This window comes from Lactuca virosa, chromosome 2 (genome assembly GCF_052849685.1).
Source record: "Lactuca virosa cultivar CGN04683 chromosome 2, Lactuca_virosa_CGN04683_v6, whole genome shotgun sequence".
NCBI classification, from domain to species: Eukaryota; Viridiplantae; Streptophyta; class Magnoliopsida; order Asterales; family Asteraceae; genus Lactuca; species Lactuca virosa.
Genome location: NC_136427.1, coordinates 213,012,841 through 213,030,560, shown reverse-complemented (window position 1 = coordinate 213,030,560; position 17,720 = coordinate 213,012,841). Strand labels below are relative to the sequence as shown.

Genomic DNA, 17,720 nt, shown 5'->3' with positions numbered 1-17,720 from the left:
GTAATGTTTAATCGAAAGGCGGTTCATCATGTGAATCAAAAAACATATTTGGCCAGAACTATCATTGAGGGAAAGCGGGAAAGAATGAAAGAAGTCATTTGAAGGCTCGCTTAACAGGATGAACCTAGAATCGAGGTAATCGTGGCCAAACACCCAAACGATGCCTCATGAAACTTTGAGCACGTAAGTCGGTTAATTCTTGTGCCCTCACATAACCATCGGGTGGACCCAATAAGCCCATCCTTAAAAAATTTAGTCTACTCAAAAGAAATCCTAGTGAAGCCCAATAGCCTACTCCATTAGACTTAAATAAAGATCGACCATCCAATTCGGGTATCCATACGAACTCAATAGCGTCAACGGTAAATCACACACCATATAAGCTCCTAGTTATCCCTCTGGTGTTGAAGCGCAAACATTTATCACCCGTAAATCGTTGAATACAACCATGTAAATCCTTGAAAATATTAAAGTGGAAAAAAATAGGGTTCAAGTCAGTGGCAAGAAAGACGAGCTTAAAAATATGATTCACAAAAGAGGTGTGTACATCATTTATAAATGAATCTGTTGTCACTGAATATTTGAGGTCTCAGGTGTAATATAATGCGAAGTTGGATAAAGGAATTAAGTATGCAAAACCAAGTATTTTGTAGGTCTTCAAGAAACTAAATCCACAATAAACATAAGGTGTTTTGATAAATTGGTCTGGGGAAATCCCAACTTCTGATGTGAGTTATTGAACCTGTTGAAAAATCAAGTGGGATTGCCTCCATCTAGAATCCTTTATTTTTTTAGAGCCTCCAACACAGTGAAAGGTAGGTTCATGGTATCTGGCAATTTATAAAGTATGCTTACCATCGAAGAAATAATGTTGGTTTGTCAACATATATGCTCCTTAACAGCTCAGTCACAAGAAAGCACTCAAGAAAGCACTCTGGGAATCAATTGGTGCCTTAATGGAATCTGATAATATGGCATTATGGTTTGTTTTGTGGAGTTTTAACTCTGTAAGGGATGAGGGAGTCATTTCCTCCCAATCCATTCAACTCACTTCCACATCAGCTTTTCTTTTTCCTTTTTCTTATATATTTTCCAACCCACAACACATGAAAACCCTATCTTTTCCAACCCACTGCCACATCATTATTTTTAATATTTAAAAACATATAAATTAATTTATTATGTTTTTGATATTGTAATCCAAATACTTTCTCATAAAATGCATGTTACTACCAGATATATTTATGAACACTTATATAAAAAAAACTAACTATTTTAAATAAATAATTTCAAATACCCAAAAAAAACCTTTCCGTGATTCATGAACTTTCAGAAAAAAAAAATTAGTTTACAACTATTATTCGATGCACACTAAATTTTGGGCTCATAATCCTATTTTCACAAATAAAATAAATAAATAAATAAATAAAATAATGGCCCGTAAAAAACAAACACTCAAAGGCTTACGATTAGGGTCTCTTAAATTTTTGTCATCTTCAATCGGACGCTCAAAAAGATTTGGACAACTCTTTGATAAGGTAGGAGCAATCGACGGTAGGGAAAATTCTAGGGAAGGTAAAGGCTGTGAGATACGCCTATCTCTTTTCCAAGTCGTCAATGCAGGAGGAGTAAATGTTGAAGCGGGTTCAACAACCCGCACAAGAGCTCCCACCTCCCTAAACCGCTGGAACCCGCCATTGAAGGGGCCATGACCCCTCAGTACTGCCTAAACCGTCGGCGAACCCAACCTCGACTCCGTCCTCCCTAAGAAATGAAAGTGAAAGGTCGGGTCGGGGCCATCTTTATGCTAGTACAACACATACCATTTTAGTTAAATCCACCCATCCCACTTATGTGATTGAGATAAAATGGGGTAGAAAATTTACATATATGAGCTCCAAATATAAAAAACACAGTAGACTAAATAGAATTCTTATTTCCTATAATGTGCTTCAAGACTGGCCAAACCTTAGGGAGTGTTTGTGTAAGCTTATTTTTTTAGGCTTAAGCTTATGAGCTTAAGAGCTTAAGAACTTATGAGCTTATAAGATAAAAAAAAAAATTTGGATTAGCCTATGACTTATTAGATAATAAGCTTTTAAAAAAATAATGTTTGGATTAGCTTATTTTTGTAAAGTGACTAAAAAGGAGAATAATATAGTATTGGGAAAAGAATAATTATTTGGGGTTGAGGATAAATAGATAATATAAACAAATAAGCTAATCATTTGGAAAAAAAAAAGTTGTTTTCACTTGGCTTATGAAAATTGGTTTATTTTTGGATAAAATAAGCTCATAAGCTTAAACTAAGCTAACCCAAACACTAATTTTTTATAAGCCAAAAAAATAAGCTAAAATGCTAAAAAAAACTTGAAAAATAAGATAAAACAAACATCCCTTAATGTTTTTGCTCTACCCCGCACCCGCATGCATTAATATGATCACTTTTCGCTACTCTTATCATTACAATGTCTCGACTTTGGTCCTTACTCTTACCGTTTTTAACTCGTGGCTTTTAGACCCAGATTTGGAATTATTGGTTCAAAATGGATGGTCATCGGATGGATTAGACGACTTTTGTAATTTTCTCTCCCCAATCTATGTGGTTGCAGGAAAATTAAGAAAGCTTAAAGATTTAATAAAAAAACTAATAGAAGATGAAAACCACGACCAACAATAAAGAGTTTCAAATTCTTGCGGAAAAAAATAAACCTTATTGATCTTATTACGGAAAATAGGGTGTTGTTATTCACACCCAAATAATAGTCAAACCCATTTTGTAAAACCATTTACCACCTTTGACCATCACCATTAATTCATTAATTTCTATCATACCATACGATATAAAAAAACTTTACATTTATAATCCTTTATATTATATATTATTATATAAAAAAATACATATTTCTTTTAACAAAATATTATAGTTCAATACATATCGATTGAAGGCAAACGGGCAACAAGCTGCGCCGCTAGCCCTTTCTGGATGACAAAACCAATTCTTTTGAAAACAACATTTGTGGATCTAGGAGATATGACATTAGAATGCATGACCCGTTGGACTCTATTAAGGAGCTCCACCGCCTCTGGTGCGAGAAAACCAAATATATCGAATGCAAAAGGAACAAACACATGTTGATTTTCTATACATGTATTCTCGTGCTTTACCACTTTGCACGCAGCGGCTTTCAAAGCGGCATGCCCAGCTGTGAAACCCCCGCTCCCCAAACCACCGAGAGGAGAGACCCCGGTAAGATCCACGCACGCATGCTTCCCTCCTATCCATCCAAGACCAAAATGTCAGCCGGTCTAAGTGTGGACCTGCCATCCTGCGGGTCCGTCACTAAGTTCACTGGCGCTTCTTTCTTCACAGAAATACCAGCACGCCGACAAGCATCAAAGAGAACATCCCGAACCACATCATGTCTATACTTGAAACCAGGGAGCTCTCTACAATGAACCGCGTGTTCCCCAAAGGTATCCAAACATGCCTTGCGACAAACTGGGCATATCTCGTCAATTGGGAATATGGGAATCATGAGGCGGTAACGAAGGATAGTTCGGTACTCCACAGGAGACATATGTTGGCCAAGACCATCAATAGGGATAGTTAGCAGAAAATCCTGAGCATGAGGCGCCCGCAGACACTCAAAGACTGCTTTCTGTCTGACAGTCATGTCGAAGTCGACTTCCATATCTTGGACGATTTTGCTAAAAAGGGCACACGCCAAAGCTTTTTGGGATTTAGGGGGGCGGTGTCCTTATTAGTGAAACCGCTACAGTCAAATCCCGGAATCGTATCGCGAAGACGAGTCATAGCACATAGGTAATCCGAGTCCATACCACATATGCCACTGTCACGTAAGATATGGTCTTGTAATGCCCAAGATTAGGCCCTCGAGGCTACAAATGCGTAGGAGGAAACCTCGTAGGCCGAGTATAAACCCAAACCACCGAAACGAATAGGTAAGGAAGCCAAGCGCCACTGAATGTCTCCAAAGAAAGGGCCTCCACATACCACCAAATCATCGATAGACCTGCGCAATCCTTTGTCAAAGAATAACGCTGCCTCTTCTATGTGTACCGGCTGGCATGTCCTTAAACCAAAGAAAAGTTTTGCAATGCCCATACATGATCGAAGCAAAAGGAGCTCACTCTGCGGGTCACATAGTTGTGGAAGAAGGCCCATCAAATCAACAGCATTGACCGCTCTCTTCATGGCCAGCCCGCTAATAAACCCCGCGTCTCTGCTAACACCCCCCCCCCCAAGGAGCTTCACCCCCAAAGAAGGTCTCCCTATATCCGTTGGGAATAAATCGGCACGAAGCTTCCTACCATCACATGAGGGCCAAAAAATCTCCGTTTTCTTGATGTTCAACTCAAGACCCAAACCTAGACCATGCAACCGAATTATGTTCAACACTCTAGCCATCTCCTCTGAATCCCCAATGACAGTCCCATCATCTAGATACCAAGCATGGAGAAGGAGCTTACAATTGTCTCTAATCTTGTGCACAAGCGGGTGCAAAACGAGGGCCCAAGGGGTCACCTTGCTGCACCCCAGTGGTAGACCATATATGTTGGTCTCCGATATAAAGTCTCGCTGCTTGCCCGTACAAGAAATTCACCCACAAAGAAATGGAAGGGCACATCTTCTTAACCTCGTGGAGCAATTCTGATCGATCCACCAGGTTAAAGGCATTCGAAAAACCCACAGTTAACATTACAATAGACCCATCAACATGGTGTTCACTCAACACCCTATTGGCACTGTGTAACACAGCCTCAGCACCGCCAGATACACCAACCCCGAACTGAAAATCATTAAGGTACTTGGCCATTTCTTTACCCACACCTTTCATGGCAACCTTGGAAACCAGACGTCTCCATATAGTGCCTACTGCAATCGGACGGATCCCGTTGTTAGGTTTAAGTAGAGGCGTGAGAGGAGCGGATGCAACAAACTCCGCCAAAATGGTTGGACATCTTCCCGCTAACCATAAATTAACAACTGAAGTGATAGCATGTATGAGATCTGTGGTAATAGCAGACCATTCTCCACAAAGGGCGTCTAGTAAGTGTTGAGCCCTCAAGCCATCTCTCCCGCAAGAAGTTCCTTTAGGGAAGGATTTGATGCAACCAAATACACAGTCAAAGTCTGCTACAAGGGGAGGTTCAGAAATTATGGGGCTCGGCATGGATGGGGGTGGTCTGAAAGGGTGTTTGTCCTCCAAAGCTTTAATAGTATCACCATTATATGGTGCAACACCCGATGAGCATAACACTTTCACTGCTGCGGTAAAATGACCATCTGCAACCTTACGGAGACACTGTCTGATGTTGGTGTTACTTGATGTAGCCTCCTTCTGAAGGATGCCTCCACCCTGTCTCATAGCTCCAACCTCATGATTGTCTAACAGATTTTGAACTAACTTTGTGATACCACCCTCTTTCCCCCATGTATCCAAGGACTTCAGGATGGAGCTTTGCTGTAAAGATTTTCTATTCCCAGACCTACATTCTTGTCTATTTTTGGGTCTAAACACCTGCAGTGTGCATCGAGGAAGAAGTAACAAACACATCCATGCCTCAACCGAGCCAGGTTGGGCAATCACCTTGTAAAGAGCGGTCTTCAAAGCCTGAGAGAAAGCAAGACGACAACTATGGGGGATACTCTTGACAGTAGTGATAGGCTCTTTAAAAACACGATCAAGGAGCGCAACATCAAAAACCAAACCCCCGAGAGCATTTGTCACCGACTCTTTAGTTGACGGCTTTAGAATACCGACAATATAACGACTCGAGTCGTCATCCCCTGTAACAAACCTCACACGACCATCCGGGTGATGACAATAACGGCTAAGAGCCTGCAAAGTCATACACTTCCCACACATCCATTGACCAAATGCCTTCAAAGTTTCTTCCACTGTCATAAATAAACCAACATCACTAGAAAGAGCTTCACGTAACACACTTTTACGGTCTTCAGTAGGTAAATGATGCCTTTTGATGTGTGAAATCATACAGCCAATCCCTTTACTTCCCACTTCACCGTTTGGGCAACAATGGAAGCTTCTGAACGGGCACAGACAAATATCACTCGAACTTGTGGAAGAAGAATCCATACAAGAGAACAAGCCTCGAGATGAAGCTAAAACTATGAAGCAATATTTAACAAGGAAGGGAAGGAAATGGCACACCAACACAATGTTGGTGTGCACAAGAAGCATCCAAACTAAGCAAAGTACATTATCTTGAACAACAAGGCTGCAGCACGAGAAAAACTGGTTTAGGCATTTTATCAAACACTTGGTGGGCAGCAAAATTGGCTTCTTAGAATTTCATCTTCTTCCATTGAAACATCAGCCCAAAATCTCTATTTGAATGAAGATAATCCTCAAAGCATGCCTTACTTGCTAAAAACGTTTAATTAATAACGAACAGGAGGATCTATATGATCATGAAAGTTTAGTGAAGACGATTAAACAAGCTGGTGTGGTGATTTCAACCGTCGGTAAGATGCAAATCCCAGATCAGACCAAAATCATTGCCGCCATTAAAGAAGCTGGAAACATTAAGGTTCGTTTCACAGCGATTTTGACCTAATTGATTCTGTATTCAAGTGGTTGAAATGAATTCATAACCAACAAATTCTTGTGATTTGGTTTAGAGGTTTTTGCCATCGGAGTTCGGTTTAGAGGTTTTTCACAATGGAGTTCGGAGTTTGGGAAAAGTAGAAAGGAGAGGATGAATCTGTATGGTTTGATCTTCCTCTTCTTGCTCTTCTTATTTCGGAAGTTTGGTCACAAAATCGAGCAACAAGAAGCAACGAAAAAGTGATTTTGTAGGCATGAATGCGATCTGTAGGGAAAACGCAAAAGAAGATCATAATCAATAAAATTTAGGTTTGCTATGAAGATGACTGAAGGAATCGTTGAATATGATTGCAACAATCATCACTCCGAACTAAAAAGGAAGGAGGCTCTCATCTTTTCCCATAGCAACACAAAATCCAGAGAAGAATATGAACCGGTTTTTTATTTAAATATAAAGAGTTAGAGGAAAAGTGATTTTGTAGGCATGAATACGATCTGTAGGGAAAACGCAAAAGAAGATCATAATCAATAAAATTTAGGTTTGCTATGAAGATGACTGAAGGAATCGTTGAATATGATTGCAACAATCATCACTCCGAACTAAGAAGGAAGGAGGCTCTCATGATTGTCTCTTATTCAGTGTTCGAGACAATGTGATTAAACCAATCAAATAAACAAATTTTACGTATTATTTTTGATCCTTTGTATTTTTGAATATAACCAATCAAATAAACAAATTTTAAATGTGGTCCTTCATTTTACAAATAATTTTCTATTATAATCCTTTATATTATTTACGTATTATTTTTAATATATATTACATATTCATTGTCATGAAAATAAGATATTACTAGTAAATAAAACCTACTCGTTCTATATATAGTATAACTTTTTTTAGATGTTAACCGGATAAATCAAATTTGTTGATAAAGATGATATGTTCAAATATTATATTTATAACTTTTTATTTACATATTTTATGCTTTGGCATGCCTCTATATATATATATATATATATATATATATATATATATATATATATATATATATATATATATATATATATATATATATATATATAATACTTTAGAATTTTTATTTAATTAATATTATTCACAATTGACATATTTCCACTAACAATAATAATTTACAAGTATTTAATTTTTATCAACAACTAATAAACTAGTAAGTGGTTCGCGAAGCAAAACGATCCATGGCACGAAGTAGAACAACTACACATTGTAAGTTAATACATATTCATACCTAAATATTTATACAAAAACTTATAAATGTTAATAAACTGGTGGTTATTATAGCCTGAAGTGATGGTTTTTCGATGAACCAGACAAGAGAGATAATAGGTAATAGGTAAGTCTCGAAAGGAAAGAGGTTGGGGTGGGATCTTAATTTTTTTTAATAATATAAATAAGAAATATGCAATAAAAATTCAAAAAATGAATAAAAAAAGGCGAAAGTCTTTTTTTAAAATTTTTTTTAATAATATAAATAAGAAATACACTCGAGTTAAAAAAATAGTAATCAAACATACAAATTATCTCAAACTACAGGGAGTATTTTTGTAATTTACTCAATAATTTACATTAATAGGTATTAAGTATATATTAAGTATATATTGTCTGAAATAATAAAAAATTGTCTCGTATTTATTTTAACAAAAGAAATAGGATTCAAATTAAAATACGAGGAGAATTTTTTAATATTTCAAACAATATGTACTTAATGAGTATTAACAAGCGGTATATTTCATTTAAAATTATTTTTTTTAACAAAAATATAGTTGTTATTTTGATAGTTGTTATGACGGTATGATAGTTGTTTATCCTAATATTTAAGATTATTCGTTTAAAACGTAATAATAAAACCTCTTAAAACAGAATAAAAAAAAGTAGAGCACTTAAACGAATGATATAAATGAAAAACACATAAAAAAATAACATTAAATAATTATATTTGATGTTTGAAAGTTATCCGGGGTTTTATTTTAATTTGTTTATTCGAGCAAAACATAAAAAACGATATATAATGTGAACGAACAAAGCGTAAAAAAACAATATTAAATCGTATATTCGAATAAGATATCAAATATATTAAAAGGTTTTTAAAATAATAAAAATAAGTTTATATGAAATCTATACAAATTCTAATAAAATAAAGAACAAATAAAATTGTTATATAATAATAATAATAATAATATATTGTTAAAAGAAAAATGAAAATGTAAAAGAAAAGGTAAGTTAGTCTTATGACCAAAACTGCAATATTTATAAACCATAAGAATGCAACGTATCAATTTTTAAATTTAAGGACCAAAACTACGAATCTGACCAAAACACATGGATCATTTCTGTTACTAAAATATTAATATGAAACTAATCAAAGATAAGTAAAAATACAATAATTATTATAGTTTATTACAAATCAACTTTTTATTATAAAAAATTTAATTTATATTACAATATATATAGCTAAAATGTAAAATATATATATAACAATGGTTAAAAATGGAATTATATAATTATAAACATTAATATAAGGGTGTGTTTTTTATATATAAGTTAAAGGAGTTAAAACGAAAAAAGGTATAGGAAGAATTGAAATTATGTTTGCAGCCATTGATTGATTTTCCTGATATCAAATCAACTTTTTAATAGTTGTTTATATGTAAACAGTTAATGACACGACGCCATAATGATTAACGGTGGTTTTGACTTACTTAAATCGTTTTCACCATGGTGCCATTAGAACCCCCCGGAAAATACGGTAGTCAGTTATTGCACAATTGAAATCAGGAAGGAAGCTTGCAACAAGATACTGGAAATTGAAAATAGGATATGATATCATATTGGAAATTAGACCAACGAACGACAAAATGATAACAAAACAATAACAATATCACATGTCCTACAAGCTGAATAGGTTAACGGGAAGTTAGTTGTACATGGCCAATGGTGTTCCCAAAGATGACCTATGAGATAGAGAAATAGAAAAGCAAAACACTAAAACGACTACCCATTGTAGATGATCTCACGGAGATTAAACATCAGTTCACAATTAAAAAAAAATACATAATTAATTAAATTAAATAAATAAAAATTGGTTAGTGACTAAAGGAAGACGTCACTTTGAGCGTGGATAGAGATGTAGTGACCGTTGATAGAGGTGATCGGGAGTGTTTAGGTGTTGTATATTTTGATTTGAAAAATGCTCTGGACTTGTATATGCTATAAGATCATTTATGGGTTATGTGTTTAGGATTGAGATTCTATCGTGAGTTGGAAGCCATCACTTCAACCTTCAATGACTTTGTCTACTACCAAAGCTGAATACATGAAAAATATATGGCATTGACAAAAGATGCAAAGGAGGTGATTTGGTTAAAGGAGTTGATTAGTGATCTTGGAATTAGTTGATCAAACATTGGTCTATTGAGATAACATAAATGCTATATGTTATGGTTAAGTGTTCCATGATCGAACCAAACACATCGATGCGATGCCTGGTATCACTTCATTTGTATTGATTGTCGGTTTAAAGTGAAAAAGATTGTGAAAAAAGAAAGGGAAAACCGACATATACACTGACTAAACCACTACATGAAAACAAGTTTTGTCATTGTTTGGATTTCCTTGATATAGATACTTGAAAGTATGAAAAACTTAGAAATTAAGTTGTTAAAAATGTTCATAAAAGTAACTTAAATTCCTATTGGAACGTATTCTTGTCATCATTTCACTTTTCAAAACATCGACTTCTTTCTATATAATATAGAAGTCATCTACTATATTCGTGTAATATGTTTGAAAGTTTGTGCAGTAAAGCATTTGTATTTTTTTTTCCTATTTTTGCATCACATGCATCTGGAAGATTAACAACTCATTGAAGTCAAGATTCACACAACAAACAATAAGTTAGTTTATACATATTTAAGAGGGATATATACATTAAAGTTCTAATATTTTCATCAATCTGACAAAAAAGTCCTAAACTTTATTTTTTTGACAGTAAAGTCCAAATTACCGGCAATTTTTGACACTTTTACCCTTTTTTCTCGGTTAGCCGGTTATTAGGATTTTTTTGTCAAAAAAATAAAGTTTATGACTTTCTTGTCAAATCGTCAATTAGGACTTTACTCTCAAAAAAACAAACTTTAGGTTTTTCTTGTCAAATCGTTAAAAATATTGGGACTTTAGTGTATATATCACCCTTGTAAAAGTTTCTTCTTGCTTCGCCGCCAAATCTTGAACTAAAAAGTGGGAACAGATTATACAAACACAAACAACACATGCCTAGTCAAAAGGGTGTGTATGTTGAAAAGGGAAAAAAGGGCAATTTCATTTTTTTCGGTTTCTTATTTCTCCATTTTTGGGACTACAAAAAGTTAACACAACCTTAGTTATTTCTTTCTTTCTTGATTATCTCCATTCTTTTCAATATCGGTTTGTTGAGATTAAAAAAACTATTTAACAAGAAGCAAACGTTAAGGATTTCAATATGATCTAGCTGACTAGAAAATGTTTCAATAACTCTTACGCTTAAAGAGTATCATACCATTAAATTTCTAACAAAAAAATGATATATACACTAAAGTCCCAATATTTTCAACGATTTGACAAGAAAGTCATAAACTTTATTTTTTTGACAGAAGTCCTAATTGACGATTTAACAAGAAAGTCCTAAACTTTATTTTTTTGACAAAAAAGTCCTAATTACCGGCTAACCGGGAAAAAGGGTAAAAGTGTCAAAATTTGCCGGTAATTTGGACTTTACTGTCAAAAAAATAAAGTTCAGGACTTTTTTGTCAAATCGTTGAAAATATTGGGACTTTAATGTATATATCCCTATTTAAGATACCTGATATAAGATAGTAATATTTGTGACTAGAGCTTTGTAATGAGAAATAGCTTTATATTTCATCTTTAAGGCCATATTTGGCATGCTAGCCAAAAAAAACTAGCTTATCCACTTTTCTAATTTATCCTTCCACTTAAAAAAATTTTGATTTTCCAATTATACTTTTGTTAATTAAAAATTTTTTATGAAAAAAGAAAGAAGAATCTGGAACGGCCTCCTTCCTAATCGGCTTTCAAGAATCCGCTCTTCCATCTCTGATCGTTGCTCCTTCATTGCATGTTGCCGTTCGACGCTGCTTCTTCGCCGATCTCCGGCTGCCACTCGCCAGCCTTCAACGCTGGTACTTTTCCGGTGGGCACTACTTTAGTTATTGCTGATTTCATCTGATTAGTCATTAGGGGTCAAGAACAAAGCATCTTACATGTTTGATTATATTGTTGATTGCATTTGTTTCATCTGATTAATAAGTTTTCTTATCCATCTTTTTTAAGGACATATTGGTTATATTGCTAATTCATCTGATAAATAAGTTTTCTGATTCACTAATTAATAGTATTCAGATTCATCTGGTTCATAATGTGATAATCAGCCGATTACATGTTTACCAATCTTTTCATAAGTTGTTGATTTCATTTGATTACTGAATAAGTTTTTTAAGTTGGTTCATTTGATTAATCATAAATGTTTTAAAGTTTTGAATCAAACTAGTCAGATTGGAATGAAGTGAAAATTTTACTGTTAAAAGTGATTGTTGATTCCATTTGTCATTTGATTAAAATGGATAAAACTGAATGTTAAAATTGATTAAACAGATCAGAATGGATTTATCATATTGGAATCGAGAACTCTATATACACACAATTGATTTTTATACATAAGAAAAAGAAATAAAAGAAATGTTATGTTGCAAGGTTGCGAATCGCCGACCTACTCCTTTGTTCGATCTTTGAGTTCAGATTTCTGAAGTGAGTGTTTATGAGATTTTTGTTTCTTGATCATGATTGATTTGGGATTGCTTGTTTTCTAATCAGATGAATTCAACAATAACTAAAGTAGTGGTCGGAGGCTGGAGAGTGGCGGCCAGAGAACAGCGAAGAAGCGGCGCCGATTAGGAAGGAGGCCGTTTCAGATTTTTTTTTTCTTCATATATATTTTTTTTAATTAACAAAATGGTATAATTGAAAAACCAATATTTTTGTAAGTGGAAGGATAAATTAGAAAAGTGGATATATCAGCTCCTGTAATAAACTATCTTAAACTATCTTAAGCTAGTTGGTCAATAAGCTACTTTCCAATTACAAGATACAATAAACTATTTTATGGTTTTACCGAATGTTAAAATACAATAAACTAATTTACTTTTACGGAACTATCTTCTCTAGAAAAAGAGACTTGCGAATATAAAAGAAGATATTAAAAACATACTTTAATAAGAACTAAGTAATCCTTTACATTCTATACTATCCATACACCAACACGACTAAAATATAACTTTTTGAGAAACCAATGCTCTAGTCGATTAAAACAAAGAAACTCTTCTTTCTCTCTCTCTCTCTCTCTCTCTCTCTCTCTATATATATATATATATATATATATATATATATATATATATATATATATATATAGAGAGAGAGAGAGAGAGAGAGAGAGTTTTGAAAGTCCATATGGTGCAAAGAACAGTATTGAAGGTGCAACTATCATGCGAAAAATCTAAGAAGAGGATCCTCAGATCAGTTTCTGGTGTCCAAGGTAGTTAGTGATCCATTATATCTGTGCTAATAACTATTTTTATTCTAGCTTATCACTAATACACGAGTTGGATAGAATTGTAGGAAAAATTAAACATTTTGTTATTTTTCTTACAAAATCTTTCAAATCTGAAGGAAAGTTACAACGGAAAGTGATGATTCCATATCTTTCAATTTCTTTTTCTTTTAATGAAATTTCGGAACACCAAACTATTTTATTTTCCTCTCATTTCCACTAATTTTTTTTTTCTGTCCTTAAGTTGAACTCGGGAACGAGATGTAAAGTTATGTTGATATTAAAATTAATAAAATCGCTCCAAAATTTTCAACAGTAACATGGAGCTATAAGATTTAACTTTTAGAAGATAAATTAACTTTATGTTACTTTCTAGAAAGCATGAACTTATAAGATAAATCTCATAGCAATTTGTTTATAATTAAGTTTTTTTTTTTTTTTTTTTTTTTTAGAAAATTGCAAATTTAGCCAAATATATTAATTATTTTGTGGAAAAAAGTTAAAAAAAAAAAAAACTAAATTTCATTTTTAGCCACCAAAATCGCAGATGGACTAAGCCCATCTGCGATTTTAACATGTCATCTGCGAACGTACAAGTTGCTAGAGCATAGACGTGATGATTTTTTTTTTTTTTTTGCTGTATAAATACCTCATTTGTATGTTTAAAATCGCAGATGGATTAAGCCCATCTGTGATTTCCTCTCCACTTCAACTGCGATTTTTTTTACTACGAAATTGATAGGGTTTGATTACCAAACAACTTTATTATATATAAAGTTTTGTAAAAAATTATCAGTTTAGTTGTTATTTCTTTGGAATTTTTTTTAAAACCTTTTTAATAAAATGAATGAATATTTAGTTTGCGTTGTAACCGGTGTGCTAAGAAAATCGCTTCCTAAAGAGAGTTTTCCAATAAAAAAGAGTGAAAATGAAGCAAAAAAAATTACGTTTTTATACTTGGCAAGGCTATGTTTGCAGATAGGGTAGCTATGTTCGTAGATGGACTAGTCCATCTGCGAACATAACTACCCCATCTGCGAACATAATTACCCCATCTGCGATTTTGATGGCTAATAATACAATTTGGGTTTTTTTTTTACTATTTTCCACAAAGTAACTAACATATTTGGTTAAATTTGCAATTTTCTCTTTTTTTTATTCAAGAAGTGACAAGTTTTAAATACAATATATTCTTACCCTGTGTTAGCTTAATTGATTGTAGGCGTAGATAAGATTGAAATGGATGTAGCCAAAGGAACTGTAACTGTAACGGGAGATGCAGATCCGTATGAGATTATTTTACGAACAAAGAAGGTTGGAAAATTCGTGGAAGTGGTGACAATTGGACCTCCTCCTGCACCTCCAAAGAAGCCGGAGGAAAAGAAACCTGAGGAAAAGAAACCAACAGAGAAAAAAACAGAAGAAAAGAAACCCAAAGAAGATGTTCAAATTCATCCATATAATATGCACATGCCACAGGATTGTGTTGTTTGTCGACAAATGACCATGGAACATATGAATCATTGGGAGGGACGAGACTCCAATTGTACCATTATGTGACTTTTTGTGAATTAATTAGAGATTGTTGCGTCATTATTTTAATTTCATCGTAACATTTATGAAAGTAGGAGGATATTTAATTTCTCTTTATGAAATATGATGTGTATGGTTCCCAAACGTAAAGGGTGTATTGGGCTCTCCAAGTACCTTTCATCCAAAACGAACAACATATATATAACAAAAAACATTAGATAGTGTAGGAGTATTGTTTACCAAATGGCTTGTAGCTAGCCTAGCATTATCAGATGTTTATGGAAATATATCCTTCAGCCATTAGTTGAGGGTTCAAGTCTTTCCTAAAAGTAGTCATTTACAAACTCAAACAAACTAGATTCTCTAAGAATAAGGAAATCAAACAACCTCATAATTTCCTTCTTAATCACCTTCATAGATGATAAACAAAACCTAATCTAATAAAACTAAATTGATTGATAGCTTATTTTATTTTCTTATTTTTATTAGTTTATTTTTAGATTTTTAGATCTTTTTATCATTATTGCATTGTATTTTATTTATTTTCTTTAGTATGGATCGTACCGGGTGTTTTTTTATGTTGAATGAGGTATTTTGCAGGGTTTTAGAGCTTATCGCGATTATGGATTAGAGCGAAGACGGACTTGTGGGCTCTCGAGGCGCTATTGGGCTTGGCGGATCTATAAAAGAAGACTTGGGCCTTAAAGAATTGAAGACTTGGATATTTTGGACTTGTGAAGATGAGTCATAAACTTCTATTTTTGGGTTTGGAGCATCCACTTTTGTAGCTAAATGATGATTGGTTGGTTTAAATCACATGGATATGGAGGGGACCAAAGGAATATTTGGTAGTGGAAGGGTGGAGTGGAGGAATGAAGGACCAATAACATTACATCAACATTTGCGCGGGTGGAATTTTCGTCGCGCGGGTACCCGCGCAACTGCCTAGTTTGGGCATTTTGGTCATTTGGCTTGCCATTACCTTGGGGAATCAGATCTAGCAGCCACAACTTCGATTTTACACCATTGGAGACCTGAAGGAGGCGATTTTGAAGCTCAAGACTCATTTCTCTTCATCTTTCCAAGTTATTTGGTAGTTTCTTTATGCAATTAGACTTTTGTGATTGTTGTTCTATTGCCATGAGTGGCTAAACTCTTTATATTGGTTAACTTTGGTTAAAACCTTTGAATGTTTGTGGGTTTTTGAAGGATTCATGCTAGATTATCAATTATCTTATGTTTATGGTTCTAGATCATATTTCTTATGCTTGTTTAATGCTTTGATCATGAGCTTGGCACTTGAATGAGCTATTGTTAGTTTATTTCTTTGGTATTGCATTGAATCATTGAATTAACTTAGAACAAGGGCTTTATGATGGTAAAAATCATCTCTAGTTTATGAATCATAGCTCCTTTATGGATGTGTAAGCATTGACATCCTCTAGGAATTGGAGATTCCTTCTTTCTTAAGGCTAATTAACTTCTTGGGTTCAATTGCTTCAATTAAACCCTTCATCTTGATTAAGAAGGTGTGTTGTGGGCTTCCCCAACCTCCATACTATCTAAGAGGAATCTTGGCATATCATGCTTCATGATTGTTATAACCAATTTGGGATGAATGATAAGCTTCATGTTGAATCCTAATGATAAGCACACAAATGTTCATTGTGTTGAATTGCCTTGGTTAACCAATTGTTCCCAACATTTGAGCATCTCACTATCTTGCTTAATTGCAAGTTTTTAGTTATTCAAGTCTTTTAGTTTTCAAGCAATCATAACACCCCCCCCCCTTTTAGTTTAATTGTAGTTAGTTAGTTTATTTACAATAGTTCTTTTAGATTGCATTGGTGATTGAATACAACCATTTCCCCGAGGATCGATACCCCTTTTTACCATTATATTACGTTTTATTTGCAAACAAATGGTGTAATTTGCTTGGTGGACTTGACATCCCACCAAGTTTTGGCGCCGTTGCCGGGGAAATTAGTTATTGTTATTTGATTGTTTATGCCTAGGTCTACAAGAACCGGTGAACTACTCTACAATCCGGAAATTGAAAAAGAAGCAAAAAAGGTTGAAATTGGTTATTGTTATTTGATCCATGCATAATGAATGATCATGTTCAAAAAATAATGAGAAAAAAGAAAGGAGAAGTTGTCGGAAGAACAAAGTAAGAAATGTTAGAAAATTAGGGTAGAAACAGAAGTAGATGATCACTGTATTTCTTCAAGGATCGTGTCGGTTCACTTTCCAAATCAATATTTCTTCTTATGTATGGGTTACGAGAAATTCGACCTATAATAATCCTTAAAGGGACAATCAAAGTTCTAGGCATAGAAGTATTAAAACAAATATATGATCCCCTTTGAGAGATGTATAAATTCCATTACACAAAGATAACCGGTGATACTAAAATTGCAACAAGAAATCGATCCTTCAGTTTGTCCTTTGCGACTCTCGTTCTCTTTTGCCGTTTTGTGATGCAATGATACGTCTATGTGATGGGCCTTCTGTTTTTTAAAATCTGAAACGTAATTTTCCATTGGGCTCTTTTTGTTTAGGTATTGGGCTACCATATTGATGCTTTGGACACAGTCAACTCAGAACTTAAGCTACTTTTTTTATCACATTGAAGACTTTTGTTAGCTTCAAGTTCTGTTTTGGCCAGAAATATACGGCTTCGTGGCTGCAATTTTGTTGCACTTTGACTGCTGTAAAATAGCTCTTGGATCAATGCACTATTGTTGGGCCAAAAATGATCACAAAATGGGCTGAAATATATTTGAATTTTGAAGTTAGGCTGCTGAAATGGATGATCATGGCTGGAATAGTCATTCAGTTTGCTACGTTTTTCTACCGGAACCATATCTTTAATTTACTCAACTTAAAATGCAAATTCTAGACAAAAATACTTTAAATTTTTTTTTATTAATTCTGAATTTATATTAAATTTTGA

The 17,720-nt window shown here is 34.1% G+C and overlaps 1 protein-coding gene across 1 annotated transcript; it reads left to right on the top strand.

Moving 5' to 3' along the window:
- The first annotated feature begins 13,131 nt into the window (after positions 1-13,131).
- On the top strand, positions 13,132-14,815 carry LOC145156773 (heavy metal-associated isoprenylated plant protein 43-like). The gene is made up of 2 exons (XM_079076022.1): positions 13,132-13,216; positions 14,454-14,815. Exons 1-2 carry the CDS (start codon positions 13,132-13,134, stop codon positions 14,789-14,791), a joined length of 423 nt encoding a protein of 140 aa, XP_078932148.1. The 3' UTR covers positions 14,792-14,815.
- The last annotated feature ends 2,905 nt before the right edge of the window (positions 14,816-17,720 follow it).

What these genes read in the sequence shown, in the direction of transcription:
- LOC145156773 (XM_079076022.1), top strand. Translation starts at nt 13,132, where the DNA reads ATGGTGCAAAGAACAGTATTGAAGGTGCAACTATCATGCGAAAAATCT. An exon ending in ATCAGTTTCTGGTGTCCAAG is followed by an intron (nt 13,217 to 14,453) that starts GTAGTTAGTGAT and finishes AATTGATTGTAG; the next exon opens with GCGTAGATAAGATTGAAATG.